This window comes from Sorghum bicolor, chromosome 4 (genome assembly GCF_000003195.3).
Source record: "Sorghum bicolor cultivar BTx623 chromosome 4, Sorghum_bicolor_NCBIv3, whole genome shotgun sequence".
Taxonomy (NCBI): Eukaryota; Viridiplantae; Streptophyta; class Magnoliopsida; order Poales; family Poaceae; genus Sorghum; species Sorghum bicolor.
Window position 1 is genome coordinate 62,955,786 of NC_012873.2, and position 16,508 is coordinate 62,972,293.

At 46.0% G+C, this 16,508-nt stretch overlaps 2 protein-coding genes across 2 annotated transcripts; one reads left to right on the forward strand and one right to left on the reverse strand.

Moving 5' to 3' along the window:
* Positions 6,235-10,114, forward strand: LOC8073923. The gene is made up of 3 exons (XM_002452731.2): positions 6,235-6,924; positions 7,521-7,706; positions 9,409-10,114. Exons 1-3 carry the CDS (start codon positions 6,382-6,384, stop codon positions 9,715-9,717), a joined length of 1,038 nt encoding a protein of 345 aa, XP_002452776.1. The 5' UTR covers positions 6,235-6,381; the 3' UTR covers positions 9,718-10,114.
* Positions 11,583-15,268, reverse strand: LOC8076055 (hippocampus abundant transcript 1 protein). The gene is made up of 13 exons (XM_002454459.2): positions 15,005-15,268; positions 14,777-14,888; positions 14,574-14,686; positions 13,766-14,109; positions 13,460-13,535; positions 13,157-13,243; positions 12,912-12,992; positions 12,788-12,820; positions 12,534-12,587; positions 12,402-12,443; positions 12,215-12,293; positions 12,051-12,121; positions 11,583-11,967 (listed from the first exon to the last, which is right to left on the reverse strand). Exons 1-13 carry the CDS (start codon positions 15,167-15,169, stop codon positions 11,881-11,883), a joined length of 1,344 nt encoding a protein of 447 aa, XP_002454504.1. The 5' UTR covers positions 15,170-15,268; the 3' UTR covers positions 11,583-11,880.

Consider the following 16,508-nt stretch of genomic DNA (forward strand, 5'->3'; position numbering starts at 1 on the left):
GGTCCAGCGATAAGGTTCGTCTTATCTTGCCCCCCCCGGTTCATGATACCGGTAAAAAGAAAATGCCTTCTTCACCTTCCACACGACGGAAAAATGGAATACCCGCTAGCTACGTGTACGGACGACACCTCGCGACAACGACAGTGCGTTCTTACGCAAGAGGCGTTTTGTATGTGCTTAAATGCATGCGTTCGTGTTGTGCCAGTTAAACGCGCTGTCCGCCTGTCCCGTAGCAAGTATAACAACTACAGTACGAGTCCACTTTTACAAACGATCGATGCCAGATTGCCAGCTACGCCACGCCTCGGCCCACGGCCGCGGACGCAGGGCAAGGCAGGGCCCTGCAAAAATGTAGGCTCCGCGGCAGAATGGCAAGCTGGGCGGGCACTCGACGCTTCCAGGGTGCCGGTGCTGTGCCTGTCCTGGCCTGGCCAGAAGGGCGTTATGGCTTGCGCCGGCATGGCCCGTTTCACACCGGCCGGCCGCCGGACGCGTCGGCCCTGTTGCATTAGACTGTTGGCCACGGCTTCTTCAACCGAGATATGATCGCGCGCGCCGCGCGGAACAGTTGTATGGGCGAGAAGCGGCCGGCCCCGTGTGGGTGTTGGCGGTGGCCGACTGGCCGTGTGCCGGTGCAAATTCTAGACGGATTTTTTTTTCCCCCTGTGGCCTGTGGCGTCTTCGCTTGACGGTGACGTGCCCATGCATCGTCCATCACGCGCCCTCGTATATCCTATCGTTTTCAGCTGGAGGAAGGCGTCACGCTTGGGCTTTTCGGTCGTCGTGACATGACATCATCGTCTTGCTGCGACGTTGGAGTACGTGTGTGCATGAAGTGGTTTGCGGGTTGTTAGCGTCAGGTGAAGCAGTTTTGTTTGCGCGCGGCGCGGAAGCTGAACCAGGGATATTAACACGAGTTACGAGGTGGTTATGAGCACGTCAAAAGGAAGGATCATCGTCGGCTACGACTTTCTCTAGTGGCGTGGTCAACCTCTTGATCTTATTTAACCGTCTATGCTGATCGGCAGATTGCCAACGCATGGGCTATGGCCATCCATGTAACATTTGGATTATGGCACAATTTACCGTTTTTAGTGTACGTAGGCCTTGTTTAGATGTACCCAAAAACTCAAAACTTTACAAGATTCTCCATCACATCGAATCTTGCGGCATATGCATGGAACATTAAATATAGATAAAAAAGATAACTAATTATACAATTTACCTGTAAATCACGATATAAATCTTTTAAGCCTAGTTACTCCATAATTGGACAATGTTTGTTAAATAAAAACAAAAGTGCTACAGTGTCTAAATAAAAAAAATGAATCTAAACAAGGTCGTAGACAAAACCTCTTTTTTTTCATTTTTTCACTTATTAGTAGACTTATATTTTAATTAGGCATACCCTTGGAACACAAATGAGAGGTTCTATAGGGGCCTCTTTTCCACCAATGAATACCTTGAGGGCCAAGATTTTTTTTCTTTTTTTTCTCTTGCTCTATATTGTCTTGGAGGTTGCTGGTCCTCAAGGAAACTATGATTTCCTTGACGATTAGAATATTTTCTTGATGGTTACAAAATTTCCTTCGATGTTGCTGGCATTCAAAAAACTATTTCACCTAGTGGTTGTAACATTTTCTTGTTGCTTTGGCAACCAATCTTTAAAAAAATCATCCTTGAGTACCAAAAACGCCAAAGAGAGTAATTATTTATCCTCTATCCTTGGCAGAGTTTGCTTGATGGTTTGTGGCTAAAGATCATTACCTAGGTGGCTTAGTTTTTTTTACGGTTTTGGTCACTCAAAAATTTAGGATTCTGGTAGCGTGTGTCTATAACTACCACACATATATTCATGTTGTTTCTATTGTTACCGTGTGGTCTATGTTGATGGTGCTTCGTCATCCACATTAATATATGATTATTATAGTGGAGTAAATTAGACTTAAACTATTATACCACTTTGATCCAGGTCTCCAAATTATAATAATACTAACTGAGATCCCTAAACTTCCTAATAAAATACATAAGTATTAATTTGTTTGTATGTAAACCCCCCTATAAACTCTTAAATTTAATACAAAATCGCACTATGGGTATCTCCCCCATAGTTTTTGTCGTAAAAAAAATACATAAGTACTATTCCTAGTATATATAAAGTACAAACGCCATAACATATTAGCCACAATCAATATTTTAGACTTATCCTAGTGACTTGGGTTTCTTCTAGTGTTTTAGCATTTGAAATTAAGTATAAATCCCCCCTGCTAAAAGCTCTTAGTGAGATTCTCATGTGCTATGGCTAGTGGTAGTGTTTTACTAATAATACTTAAAAATATTAGGAGAAGTCCACCGTTTTAATAGTGAGCTGACGTGGCATTTCTGCATAAAATGAACATACATGTTCTCAGCTCATAATTATGCAAGTGATCCCTAAATTGTATGTGATTCTCATTAAATGCCAAAACTATGGAATTGTAAATATGGATACTTAATTTATTATAGAGTATCTCGAGTGAAACGCAACTCAAACTTTTCTTCCCAGCCTGATTGAATTTTTTTCTTGCACAAATATTTGTCACTCATACTTAGACCAATTTTAGTGAGAGTTTTATAAGAGAATTGTTTGCATTTAATAGTCTACCACATATGTAGTTTTGATCATATGACAATGTTTTAATGAGTTTTATGAGGATGAAACTCTCTTGACACGATTAACAGCTCTCTACGAGTCTGATAATTAAATGCCTATAAAACTCAAGAAACAAACTTTATATTAAGAATAGATGTTTTATCCAAATTTAATTTTATTCTATATAAATTTTATTCTATATGATATGATAGTCTTAGAAACAGCGTAATAAAACTCTACACCACCAAGAATGACCTTATGACGTGCCATGCTTTCAGTGAATCACTAGACGAAAATCCGAGCGGACAAGCAAAAATCATCCGACTGGCGGCTTAGATTTTGGACAGTCCAAAAGGAAACCAACCACCGGGGAATACTAGTGTTTCTTATGGGTCCATTAGATGCCCAGTTAGTTAAGTTGGGCCAACTAGTTTATATTCCGGAGTGGGCCTCTCTTCTTGTATGACTAGCTGCTGAAATCGAGCCTGCACTCATGGCCTCAAATAGCTCGATCGTCTAACAAGCCGTGGGCTTATAAATATAGAAATGCTCAGAAATAGAGAGCGACTAGGGCTTATTTTTACATCTAAATCTATGCTACAGTTGTTTCTCAAAAGTCCCCTAAAAGAAGTCGTTTCTCCAAAAAAAATCACTCCAGTTTGTAGCTATTTTGAAGAGTCCAAGTACCGTTTTATCCCTGTCTAAATATACAACTATACTGGCTACTAGCCTACGCGTTGCTATGTACATACAGAATTTGAATAAAATAACAATCATTCCAAAGAAAACATATCTAACACTTAGTGAATATTTCATGGCTCACAGAGACACAAAAGCAAAGTGTTGTCAAATAAGGCTAAATCTGTGCATCATAAAAACAAAATTCAACTCACAAAAGATATATTCCCATTATCCCAACATAATTGCATCATTTCGAGGAGTCAAACTTTGTTTTATTCCTTGCACCCTTTTCGTCTACAAGTGCTATATTAGGCAGTCTTAATGCATAGTTTTATGGTACAGTTACCAAGACTATAAACTAAGTAACCGAGCCACATGAGTTTTATGGGGATAAAACTCCTCTCTCATTTGATAAAACTCCTTCGTTTAATGACCCTGCCAAATCAGTATTTTTGTTTATGTGGCATCATATTTAATGTGCATGACACTTTCATGAAATATGCATTGAGACTGGCCTTAGTGTCAATCTATTAACTAGATCTTCAGTTGAAGCTCTAGCCCACACATTTGTTGCTTGCCGCTAGCTTTAGCCTCCTGGCCCGTTGCCCCTAGCTAGATCCATATCCACACACCTCAACACCCTAGATCTACTAGTATTTGATGCACTTCACCATAAAGGAGCTCGTCAACACATCATAATCTAGCAGTTAGTTTCTTACAATATGGTGGAGTGCATGCAATTGAGCATCACTGAAAACTGGTGCCAGGCCATGGAGCAGATGTGATACTATGCGCTAACTGCAAACACCAGAAATGTTGTGGTATTCGCACCCTTATTTGAGTGTGGGTTCGTGGTCCACACTCACCATTTTCTTTTGACATTTGCTTCACTACTACAATCTCGAGTTGCAGCACCGAAATCCGAATGGCATCCTAAATATTATCAAGGTGCACACACACGTCGCTTCACACGTTAGTGTTAAAAATACACATAATTTCATCTATTCTAATGACTACAACTCTTTGAGCGTAGTTATGGGTACAAAATCTTGCCTGCTACTAGACCTACTACGAGTATGGGTATAAAATTTTACTCGATATAGGTAATATGTTGCGAACAATTATTTACCAGATCTGGTACCATAACTGTAGAAAGTATTGAAAAGGCGTCCTTGCAACAAAACATTTGGCAGGGCTCCTCCGGAGCAGCCTTGCCAAACGGGTGAACAATTGAAGTTATAGTCTACAAAGAAATCATTATATTGTGATCCATGTGTTGATGTTTTACCACTGATAGCCTGTCATGGGGGTACCTGAGACAACTGTTCGGGCTTCGGCGTATGCTAGAACTCAACGGTTAACACAACAGACAATCGATTTATCCTAGTTCAGACCCTCAAGTTCAATCTCGAGTAATAGCCTTTACGTCCAGTCGACATTAGCCTTTGCGTTGTATTGAGTGTATGGTCTTGTTCATTGTTATTCTCTGTGCCCTCAGTCTCTCTTTATATTAGTAGTATGGGGTTTAGACCGTGAGGTCTGATCTAGCCTAATCTAATCTCGGATCCACCGATCTAGGGAGCCCTAACCTCCCTTATATATTCCAGGAGACAGGTTTCCTAGTCGGCTACAAGTTATGAGTCATAATAGGACTACAATATAGCAATTCTAGTAGGACTATATACGAGAAATCATAGTCAAACTAGATCTTCTCACTTCCTTACGAGGTACCCCAGGTACTATGTACCAACACCATGTCATTTTCTACCTTCTAGCTCAAGTTATCAGCTCCTTCTACCTCAGAATTCATTTATTATACACATGTCTTCAATCTATCTTGCTACTATGTATGCCATTGTGGGCTCTTGGTCTTTGTTATTGCTAGTGACTCTAGTTTACGTTCCAAAACACTAGCACCATCCACACCGCCCGCGAGCAACCCATGGTATTAGTGACACTACCATTACCTCTCACCGACCCCTCAGCCTAACCATCAACTTGTGGTATCAGCACCGACGGAGCTATGTTAAGGCAAAACTAGGTTGTTGCCTCCTTGCCTCGGAGTAGATCTCCATGCATACATGCAAAGCAAAGTTGGTTCCTGCACTTGTGCACATGTTGTATATAGATAGTTGGAAACTTAGAGGTCATATTATCATGCAGAGATGGAACTTTCTTTCATACATGCATAGTCACTGCTAGAATTAACCCTCCTTAATTTCTTCACACGCTCCACCACTATCAGCACCGCTACCATTGTGTGCCACTGATCCCTCCTTCGGTTGCTAGTTTCCACAACTGTGGTTGTGGCTGCCGTAGCTTTTGCTATAATATTTTATAGATGCTTGCTGCTAGAGGCACAACCATAGGAACTAACAGTCGAACGATGGGTGGGTCGGACGCAATGGTAGTGGCAATGATATCACAGGTTGATATTAGGGTTGATGGTTAGGCCAAGGTACCATTCGAAATACGCGAGCAAGAGCCAAATCATCCGAAGAATGGTGAACACGAAGTAAAACCATTTAGTCCCATTTAGTAATAGTGTTTGGCTAAAAATGACTAAATGAGACTAAAATTAGCTAATTTTAAACTTTAGCAGCCCTGACCAAACACCTCCTTAAATTTTTTTTTGGAAAAAATATATGACACAGGATGTTTTGACACACGCAAGTTCAAATAGATGGCAACCCAGCTGGTTGTGACATGATCACACGAGCTTTCCCGAATGGCCAAATCTCAAATCGGGCAGGCCATGGCCGCTGGTTGGTCTACCAGTCTAGCGCTATCTGGCGGCTATCAACAACTTCCTAGCTCGCTCGTCTTGTATCTGCATGGACAGGTTCACATCTCACTGGCACAGCCGACCCCAAACCGCGCGCACCCGTCTCAAAAGCAAAAACACCCCTCGCGTGCTCAGGCAGCTTCAAAACCATCATCAAACACCCGTTGCGGCTTGCGCCAGCGGGCAGCCCGCTCTCCTCACCTCGGCTCCTCTCCCGCAGTCCCACACACTCCCACGCGCATTCCGCCGCGCGGCTCCCGAGAGAAAGAAAGAGAGAGAGGAGATGGCCAGGCACGCCAAGACGGACTCCGACGTGACGAGCCTGGCGGCGTCCACGCCGCCGCGGTCCCCGCGTGGCCGCCCGGCCTACTACGTGCTCAGCCCCGCCGCCTCCCACCCGGACGTCCACGTCGGCGGCGTCGCGGGGACCACCCCGGCCGAGTCGCCGCTCCACTACCACTTCCACCACCACCACCGTGGCTCGAGCGGCGGCGTCGGCGACGGCGGAGCCGGCGCCGGGGGCGGCGGCATGCACCACTCCCGGGAGTCCTCCACGGGGCGGCTCCTCTTCTCCGACCAGCTCCGCTCCGGCGGCGACGTCGCCGCCGTGGTGAGCGTCCCCTGGCGCCGGCTCGGGCACGGCGGCAGCGGCGCGGGCAGCGTCGGGGACGACGACGGCGGCGCGTCCCTGACGCGCGGCGGGTTCGCGGACTCGCCGTGGCGGTGCTACGCGCTCGGCGCGTTCGCGTTCGTCGCCGTGTTCGCCTTCTTCCTGCTCGTGCTCTGGGGCGCCAGCAGGTCGTACAAGCCTCATGTCGTCGTCAAGGTCCGTCCCTCCTCACTCCCTCTTTGCTCCCGTGGTCGTACTCCTGTTGGCCTCGTTTGTTCCGTGTTCACTGAGAAACAAAAAACTATCTGTGGTGGGCGAGTAGAGTACAATGCGTCGTCTTCCAAGTTCTTGGATTTGGCTTCATTTTCAAAACGAACTCTAAATTTAGACTGATCCTCTAGCAGCAGCCAGCAGCCGTACTAATGTCCACTTGTTCATTTCTGCAATCCAGAGTTGTACTGTAATCTGTTCTACTACACATGAGAAACCTGTACTTCCATTCCATGCGTACTGTACCTCTCGATTCCATTCAAGAAAATAGCATTTCCCAGCAGTCCGCGTACTGTACCTCTCGATTCCATTCAAGAAAATAACATTTTGGCTACCGATCGAAACGTTTTGGAATTTGGAAGCGCGTCCGCGTGTGGCCAAGAAAAACAGCTGGTCGCCGCCGCGAAACCCGCATTCCTTATTTGTTGCAATTTAAGGGCTGCGAGGCGGCGGCGCGCACAGATTGCGGCCAATTTTAGTCTCATCACGTCCGTTTGTGTTTTGTTTTTGCATTGCTGACGCATGGTTTTCACCCGCTGCAGAGCGTGGTGTTCGAGTCGTACCACATCCAGGGCGGCACGGACCGGACGGGCGTCCCGACGAAGATGATGTCGGTGAACGCGACGGTGCGGCTGCGCTTCCGCAACCGGGGCACCTTCTTCAGCCTGCACGTCACGGCCACGCCGTTCCTCCTCTTCTACGGCGACCTCACCGTCGCCTCCGGAGACGTACGTATACTCTCTCTCTACCATATCTATCTGATCTGCCCCTCCTGAATGAATTGATTTGAGAATCATATGGGTGCCTGGATTGGATGGGAAGGAGATGTGGACGGCCGCTCTGATTAGGCAAGTGAATCCCCTGTGATTATTGCTATCGCTACTGCTAGTAATAACGGCCGAATATGGATGGCCAGCCTTCAATTAGATGGCGCGCGCGCATGTGAGGAGGCAGAGCCTGGAGCTACATATGCAGGTTCGGGTTCAGGTCTCATGTGCACAAGAACAGGTCGAATAAAAAGGGCTACTTTGGAGGAGCTCCGATCAGCACCGGCTTTGTGTGCTGCGTACTACTGTATAGAACTGAGAGATGAATGGAGACAGTGGAAACAGATAGAGGAAGGTTTTCGTAGTCGATTAAGCTATGCTGAGGCCATGTGATTGGGGGTTTTATTAGGTTGTCTTCTTGACTGGCTTTATGGGGGGGCGGCCAAATGGAACTTCATTATCCTGGCCGTAATCCCACGCGCCGTAGAATTTTTGCCGGTATGGCGTCCGGTGTTTCAGCGGTAGTGCCGTGCAGCAGGCCTAATGCCGTGGTGGTAGTACTGTATCCTATGACCTTGGTAATGGAGAAAGCGAAACCTAACAGCACGGTCCCCTTCTCTCTTGTCCCTGTTCTCCATGGTACAACCTGTTTGAAAAAGCCGGCGTCGTCCAATATTATCGTTGGCTCCTCGTTGGTCCCTCGATACAGAGACCAGGCCGTCAGATGTTTACTGACTTGTTGGCCTAGTACTAGACATTGGCCCATCCGCCATCCTGTGGTTCGGCTAGATTCTAGTGGCATGAGTGCACAGAGCTGCATTCACGTAGGACGAGCTACTACTACAAACATCACGCAGGAACGAAATGGCTAGAGAGAACTCGTGATTCAGAAGGGAACAAAATCATCTTTCAGTTCACGGCTAGAAACAAAAGACATCATAAAAAACACTTGCCTAGTTGATTCACATGTGCAATATTTGCATGTAGATGTGTATATTTTCATAATAAATAATGGGCTAGAGCACCGTGTCAATTGTGGTAGTAGGAGTACTAGCTGCTAAATCCAAATCCAAATCCAAGTGTGAAACTGGAATGTAATAACACACGCGGACCCAATGGCAGTGGTTTTTATCCGCGAGTGGCCATGGCCTTCACGTGACTCGAGCCAGAGCCATTAACGACTTTTCTCTCCTCCAGTGTCCCGTCCAAGGAAGGACCGGCCGGTACCTCACTGGCGATCAGTACACAGAGAGAAGCGCGGGGACGACTAGCCAATAGTCTTTGCTGCAGCCCACTGGCCACTGCCGCAGCATGGTCCGTGCTGCAGGAGCTCCTCCTGCGCTGCGCCGCACTGCCACAGCCTGCTCCCTTGGCAATGGCTGGCCCGGTGATGTCGCGCTTCCTGGGTTTCAGACATCACGGCTTTTTTCCTGCGATTTTACGATCCGACTCCTATACGTCAGCAGGCTGCTGCTCGCTGTGGAATCCTATGGTGGACAGGATGATGGCCCTCAATGTGCAGCCGCCCAGCGCCATCATGGGTTCATCATCCATGGCTTTTGCCTTTAAGTTACTGTTCATTTAACCTTCTGGTTTTGGATCACACGGCCAAAAGATCACTCGTCGTCGCTCATGTGGTGATGATGCTGATGCACTCTTGCAGATGGCGGAGTTCTACCAGCCGCGGAAGAGCGGGCGGATGGTGACGGTGTCCGTGGTGGGGAAGCAGGTGCCGCTCTACGGCGCGGGCGCGGGCCTGCACAGCAAGCCCAACAACGGCCGCCTCGGCGCCGCGGTGGTGCCCGTCGAGCTCGACCTCGTGCTGCGCGCGCGCGCCCACATCCTCGGCCTCCTCGTCAAGTCCAAGTTCTACCGCCGCGTGCACTGCCGCCTCCACATCCACGAGGCGCACCTCGGCAGGCCCGCACGCGGCGTCGCCGCCGGATGCCAGTACCACGACGGCCTCCGATGATCGACATCATTGGGTCGGGTCCGGCTCCGGCAGGGTTGTTGAACTGGGACTTTCGATGTGGGTCCATTGGGTCTGATGATGGATTCATGACAGGAAAATGAACCCGTTCTAATGTAACGGGGCCGTCGACAGTCTGGGTGTAGCTTGGCTAGTGTGACAGTATATTGCATTATAATTAATTCCTCTGCCGAAACCATGAAGAACCGCAGTGACTGGTGGCTAATGCGACGAGTATTGCTACGGGCGGCTTCCGTTAATATTCTAGTTCCCGTATCACGTTCCCGCTCTCCCAATCGTGGGAGCGGGGGTCTCCCACTCTCTCTGGAAACTGCCCTATCAAAGACATGTATAAATACATTTATATTGTTTATCAATAAAGTAGATCCTTTCACTTTTACTGTAGGAGCAGTTCGTAAAATAAGAACAGGGCGAGTTCGTCAAAGAAGGAAAGCGAAAGGTACAAAGCCTCCAATGCAGTATGTTCCTTCGCCGCAACTTGCTTATCAATTAATTACTATTTTTTAAAATAAAAATGAAAAGTGTAAAATTGCCTTCAAAATCAAAGTCACTTCAAACAAGTCAGAAATGTGTGTTAAGATGTCTGGTTCGGTTCGAGTATAGCAATTAAGCTACATGTATAATTTATAGGGACGTAAAATACACTTCTCCTTTTTTTCTAGCATATTATAAACCACTACTGTTCTCCAAATTCTCAAAGCCCACATGACTCTAGGCCGAAATGCTAGGCCTACTATTGTCTGGTCGTGAAGTCGTGAACAGAAGAGAAAAGGCCCAAGTTGAAAACTCCGAACAGAGTTGCTGCTCGGACTCTGAGTATGAGTAGGTCGGTTGCCTGTTTAGTACCACATCGCGTGGTTTAGCTAACACACGCCCAAAGGAACCTATATATTGAGGCTGTGGGCGTTCAAATAAACTCATCTTTGCGCTTGGGGCAATGACGCAGCTCATGAGGTAATACCGAGGCGCGTCAATTGCTGGTTGAAAACTATTTCCAAACCCCCTCTGCGGCCCACCCGGGCCACAGAGAATTTCTGGAAGGGCTCCCTCTAACCAGGGTAAAGCCCTACAATTGTAATCTAAATTCTTTGAAATTGTTTGACACTGGAAGCCCTTAAAGCCTAACAATTTTAATAACAATTCTTTGCTGATTGTTGACACCCTGATCTCTAATCTTTGGTACAGTATATGCAGGAAATCAAATAAACTTTTTATTACTACATTCGATTAAGAAAATCATAGGAAATATGCTTCCCTCGGAATGAAGAAAAGAGATCGTTTATGATAGCTGGTGAATCTGATTTCTTTTCATCAATCAAATTTTGACCGCGGTTGTTTCAGGTGGATCTGGTACCTGTGTGTTGCGCTGTTGCCTGAAACCAAAATTCTGACTACACAGATTTAGCAATGTGTGGACAAACAAAAACATATTTAACTGCCCCAAGAAAACATTGGAAAAAGTTTAAATAACCAGGCAAACATTGAAACATTGTAGAGCGTTGTTGCCTCACACCAAAATTCTGATTACACAGATTTAGCATTTTGTGGACAAACAAAAACATATTTAACTGCCCAAAGAAAGCATTGAAAAAAAAGTCTTAATAACCAGTAAAACACTGAAACAAATATTAGAGGAAATATATTTACCATTATATGAAACATACAAAGCAGAACTTAAAAGGATGACCTATAAAGGGGGAACATGTTCTACATATTTAACTGGTCAAAGCAACTTAACTGCATACAAAAATTATTAGTGGATAATGCAAATTACCTCCACTGAGAGTACAGAAACACTAATTCATGGATAATCCGAAGAAATGAAGCATCATGCAAAAGACAAATAATATTTGCAAATAACTGAATTACTTTCTATTAGGAACATATTTACAAACGACTGAACATGCTCGACGGCATGGCAGTTGCCAATTTTGCAATGCTTAGCATTCCAGTGAAGGATAAAATGCCTAATTGCATAGAAATTCCTTCTCTTTGAACATACGAAATCGAGCATATTTCTATAGCAGTTTCTGTCATTATACCTTTTTTTTTTTTGCTTCAAGTGACGTTTTTTCCATCCTGTCCTTTTCTGTCTATGTACTTGGGCAGAATAAAAAACAGTAAGTGGCACCATACTATATTCTGTTATGCTTGCTCATGCTGAACCGTGGTCTTCTTGCACGTACTAGATTGAGCTCCACGCATCCTCAAACTGATAATAAACGCAATGAGCTGCAAAATATACCAAGCCATTAGTACTACATGTCAGATTTACATTAAACAAAATTGCAAAACATTTTCCATTGAAGACTTACGGTGCAAAAGCCAGCACACAAAATACTGAAACCTTTGAAGTCGAAGGGCCCTGTTTCAGAAAGAAACCATGCTGGCAGAACAAAGCGAGATGAGACTTTGCCAGCTATAACTCACTAAATAAATACTTGTTATTCTTTCTCTAATTTCTATAACAAATGCTTACCAGTTAAAGGAGTAAATATGAGGGGACCTAGTATACTTCCAAAAGAACTAATCCCAGATATACATCCTTGAGCAATTCCCTAGAAGGCAACACCAAAACATCAATTTGGTAGCAAAACATAGTACTGTCAACTGTCAGGTAATATATGGTGAACATCATGAGTTCACTGCTATAAGAAAATCAATACCTGCTCATTTGATCCAACATTTTTTGATACATTGGTCCTTATCTGTAAAAAATGAAATCACCGCTCAAGATTTTTGTGCAGTCTCATATACGGTAAAGGAATTATAAAAATGACCAGCTAACAGTGGCTTACAGATGGGTGAACAAAAGCACTCAAAATTACAAATGCTGCAGCAAAATAAGGTACCTGCAAGATTAAGAAATAAGAAACAAATGAATTGAGATGCTCAACAGAAGATTGGCATCATTTCTAAACACTTGGAAAGCAGTGCTGAACTATGAAGCCAGCACACTTTTACAATTTTAAATATGGGGTCATGTCAGTGGGACAGGAATATCATCTCAAACGTGACCATTTAAAGAAATTGTCAAGTGCAAAGAAAGTACCCAGTATGACCATGCAATGCCATACAAGAAAACCTGCAATATTTGATAATTTATTTATTTAGCCAAAAAAAAATCAAAGGATCTTCTGATTAAGAATTGAATAAAAGTTGTTGAAAGCTATTACATGAGTACATCCACCTAGCAGCCCAACAATAAGCAGCACCTCTTCACCCAGAATCGGAGCCAAGATAGGCATTACAGTGAGCTGCAAACATTAAGTGTGAGAAAAATAAATTGCATCTCCAGAATGAACAAATACTATTGGGGCCTTGAAATGATTGAAATTTCAATGCTATAACTTCCACATAACTAAAATTCAAGGGAGCAATTCCAAAATCATGTCACATTTCTTTTATGTCGTTTTGGTACCTGTGATAGCATTCCGGCAGCACCGGCAATTAGAAGCAGATTAGCAAATTCATCTTTGCTGTAACCAAATTGTGCCTTCAGGTAGTACTGCATAGGATTTGACTATAGATAAGCATATAGCATTTGAAAGCATATAAAATCATGGCTGGTAGATGCAACTGATCAAAATAAAATACAATTCAAAAGTGGCGGTGATAAACTACTGCTATATGTCCAGTGCTGGAACTTCTCCTAGACTGAAAAACTATAAATCACAAAAGTTAATGAAATCTATACAAATTATCAGATGGGAAAAATTCATACCAGCAATGCAGTATTAAGCCCATGTTCACCTAGACTGTAAAAGAAAGTGACGACTGCTGCCCCTGACAAGGCCAAACTACATGGAGGAGTAAAACAACCATCAGTAGATTACTCAGAAACTCCAAAGCCCTGTTTGGTTCCCAGGAACTGAAAAGAACTGGAAAGTAATCTACTAATGAAATAGGAAGCACTTTCTAGATATTGGTTTCAATCATGGGATCCAAAAACTCTTAAAAACGATTCTGTAGAGACTAGATAAGTTAGAGAGCAGAGTCACAAAAACTGTCATACACCAAGAGATTTCACCTGCTAGTGAGAAGCGCGACCATGTCGGATAGAGACGGCAGCCCGCTCTTATGCGGCGGCAGCCGAGGCGAGAGCTCTTCATCGGAGGATGATGCGGACGAGGTGCAGGACGAATCCTGGAGGAGCGGATCGCAGGCTTCGTCAGCGCAGGAGACGCCGCCTGCGTCGGGGAGGAAGGCCCTGAGGTAGAGCGCTGACGCCACGGCCACGGCGGCGGCGACCTGGAAGGTGGATGCAGTTGGGAGGAAGCGCGCGGTCAAGGTCCCCGACACGAACCCCGCTGCCGACACACCGGAGAGGAGACCGAACGCTGCCGCGCGACGCCTGGGGCCCACGTGGTCAGCCTGCGTCCACACACTCGACCTGGTCAAGAACTCGCCGTTTGCTCCAAAAATTTTTGCAAAATATAAATAGTAGTATTTTCGTTTGTATTTGACAAATATTGTCTAATTATAAACTAACTAGACCCAAAAGATTCGTCTCATCAATTCCGACCAAACTGTGTAATTAGTTTTTATTTTTATCTATATTTAATACTCCATGCATACGTCTAAAGATTCGATGTGACGGAGAATATGAAAAGTTTTGCAAAATTTTTGAAAAACTAAACAAGGCCTAAACTGACACGTGGGCCCTATAGAAAAAAAAATCAGTTCGTCGCTTGTTTTTAGAGATAGAGTTTTTTATTTTTTTTCTTTCTACTGTAGCTTATTATTATTATTATTCTATGTCCTACTTTTTTTACAGTGTTATTTTTACGTTTGTTGGCACTATACTGACTTCGGTTGTTGCAGTCCGTAGTATTTACCACGTAGGCAAGGCAGAGACAGTGCATGGTGCCCTCGCAGAAGATCCCGGCGATGATCTTGGCCACGTAGTACACGTAGAAGTACACCTCCGAGCGGTTGCAAGCCAGTATAACTGCCAAAAACAAAGGTGATAAACTTCTCTAAAATCTGAGCAGAGGCGGCATGATTTCTCATCGCAAAAATATGGCCAAGCTCTACTTACACAGCGGCGCGACGGCCACCGTCACCGGCAGCGTCATGAGCGCCTTCCGGCCGTACCTGTCCGACAGGTTGCCGACGATGGGGGTGACGACGAGCGCCCCCAGCCCGGTGACCTGCATTATATTGGCCGTCCAGAACGGCGCCGTTGGTGTCATGGATCCTGGCATCATTATCAGCTGCTGGAACCGAAGCAAGCGTGGCCGCGAGGCATGCACGCGAGAATGCTCACCGCGTTCTGGAAGCCGGTGAGGTAGATGGCGACGGAGCACTCGTCGCGGCCGGGGCAGACGGCCTCCATGGTGACGTCGGTGACCGCCGGGATCACCATGAAGGATGCGAAGTGGAACAGGAACGTCACCACGAACAGGTGCCCCAGCCCCGCCAAGTCCTTCATCTTTGCTCGTCGTGCAGACCAGAGAGAACTGGAGCTGCTTCTTTCTCCTCCACGAGCTGAGAGCTGAGGTGATAATCAAATTGCATGCGTTTATGTCACTCTGTTCCGGTCCCTTATACCCTCACAGACGCAGGGTAGACGCCACGCTGTCAGCTGCGGCTAATGACCAAGTAAAGTAATACAACGCTTCCAAGTAACGGCACGGGTCTCACATCAACACCACACTTGAATTCACCGTTGCTTAGGGCGTTGGTCTCCTGTCCGGCCTGTGCCTGATCCCCATCAGTAATCAGTAGAAGGTGACAATCGCCGGTAATTGCCGGATTCGCGCGGCGTGTGCCCGAACGAGGCAAGCAGAGCCCACTTGTAACCGCAGCACCCCCTGTTTGTTACAGCGTCTGTTGATCACCTCACCGGAGTGCGATGCGATGGCGACCGGCCCGGGGCGAAACGGAGCTCCGGAGTTCCAGTGCCTTGTACGCATGGGGCATCGACAGTGCGTGGCGCCGCTTTGGAGTGCACTCCACCCTACTCGCCGGGAGATGATTGGGTCCCGCCGGTGGCTTGCTGCGCCGGAATTCCTGACGGGAATGGAAGGGTGCAGCGGCGCGGTCGGATCTGGTTCACCGGGCTGGGTGACGTTTGGTCTTGCTTTCGGGAAATGCTGATGAATTGGCCACTGGCCAGTGATGAGCGATGCGACGACGAGCCCTGTCGCTCGCGACCCCTGTGCTGTGCGCGCAGCGCGCTCTCGTCGGTTGCGCTCGAGCAGCCGACCTAATTTTTTTGTCCGGTGCTAGCGCTAGGAGCAGGTTGCTTGTTCAGTGGGGGAAGCCGGCCGCTTCATCAGGTTCGTTGCCGATTCTGCTCTAACAGCTTGATGCCGTGTCACGTGGAGACTCGCGCAGTAGTTTCGCGTGCTATTCTTATGAGTCGCAGAGTGGGCTTGGATTTTTCATTTATTTCTCCTGCTTCCTAATCGAGGGGAATCTCAATGTTTAGTACACTCTAGTCGGAGAATTGCCAGATCAGGGACTTTGCTGCAAGTACTTTTGGCCAGCTTATTAAGTACACATCCGCATTGTTGTTAAAAAAGAGTACACAACTACGCATGTGAAATCAGCGAGACATGCTCAATCTTTTTTTTCAGATACAGAAGGATCATGCTGAATCTACAGTTTTCAGATACCGAAGGATCACGCTGAAAGAAAAAAAAAAGGTGGACTGGGCCTGCTAATGTTAGGTGGACTTCCTAACCGTCGGAGTGTTCCCCTCCCCACGTTTGGGGACAATCTTCGAGTGGATCGTATTCAAAGGGCTGGGCCTCACAGCCTCAGAG

Bases quoted from the DNA above. Each gene is read 5' to 3' on its own strand.
- LOC8073923 (XM_002452731.2), top strand. From the start codon at position 6,382: ATGGCCAGGCACGCCAAGACGGACTCCGACGTGACGAGCCTGGCGGCG. The intron at 6,925-7,520 runs GTCCGTCCCTCC...CACCCGCTGCAG, and splicing joins AGCCTCATGTCGTCGTCAAG to AGCGTGGTGTTCGAGTCGTA. The intron at 7,707-9,408 runs GTACGTATACTC...GCACTCTTGCAG, and splicing joins TCACCGTCGCCTCCGGAGAC to ATGGCGGAGTTCTACCAGCC.
- LOC8076055 (XM_002454459.2), bottom strand. From the start codon at position 15,169: ATGAAGGACTTGGCGGGGCTGGGGCACCTGTTCGTGGTGACGTTCCTG. The intron at 12,821-12,911 runs GTAATAGCTTTC...CAAATATTGCAG, and splicing joins TGCTAGGTGGATGTACTCAT to GTTTTCTTGTATGGCATTGC. The intron at 12,444-12,533 runs GTAAGCCACTGT...CATTTTTTACAG, and splicing joins GTGCTTTTGTTCACCCATCT to ATAAGGACCAATGTATCAAA.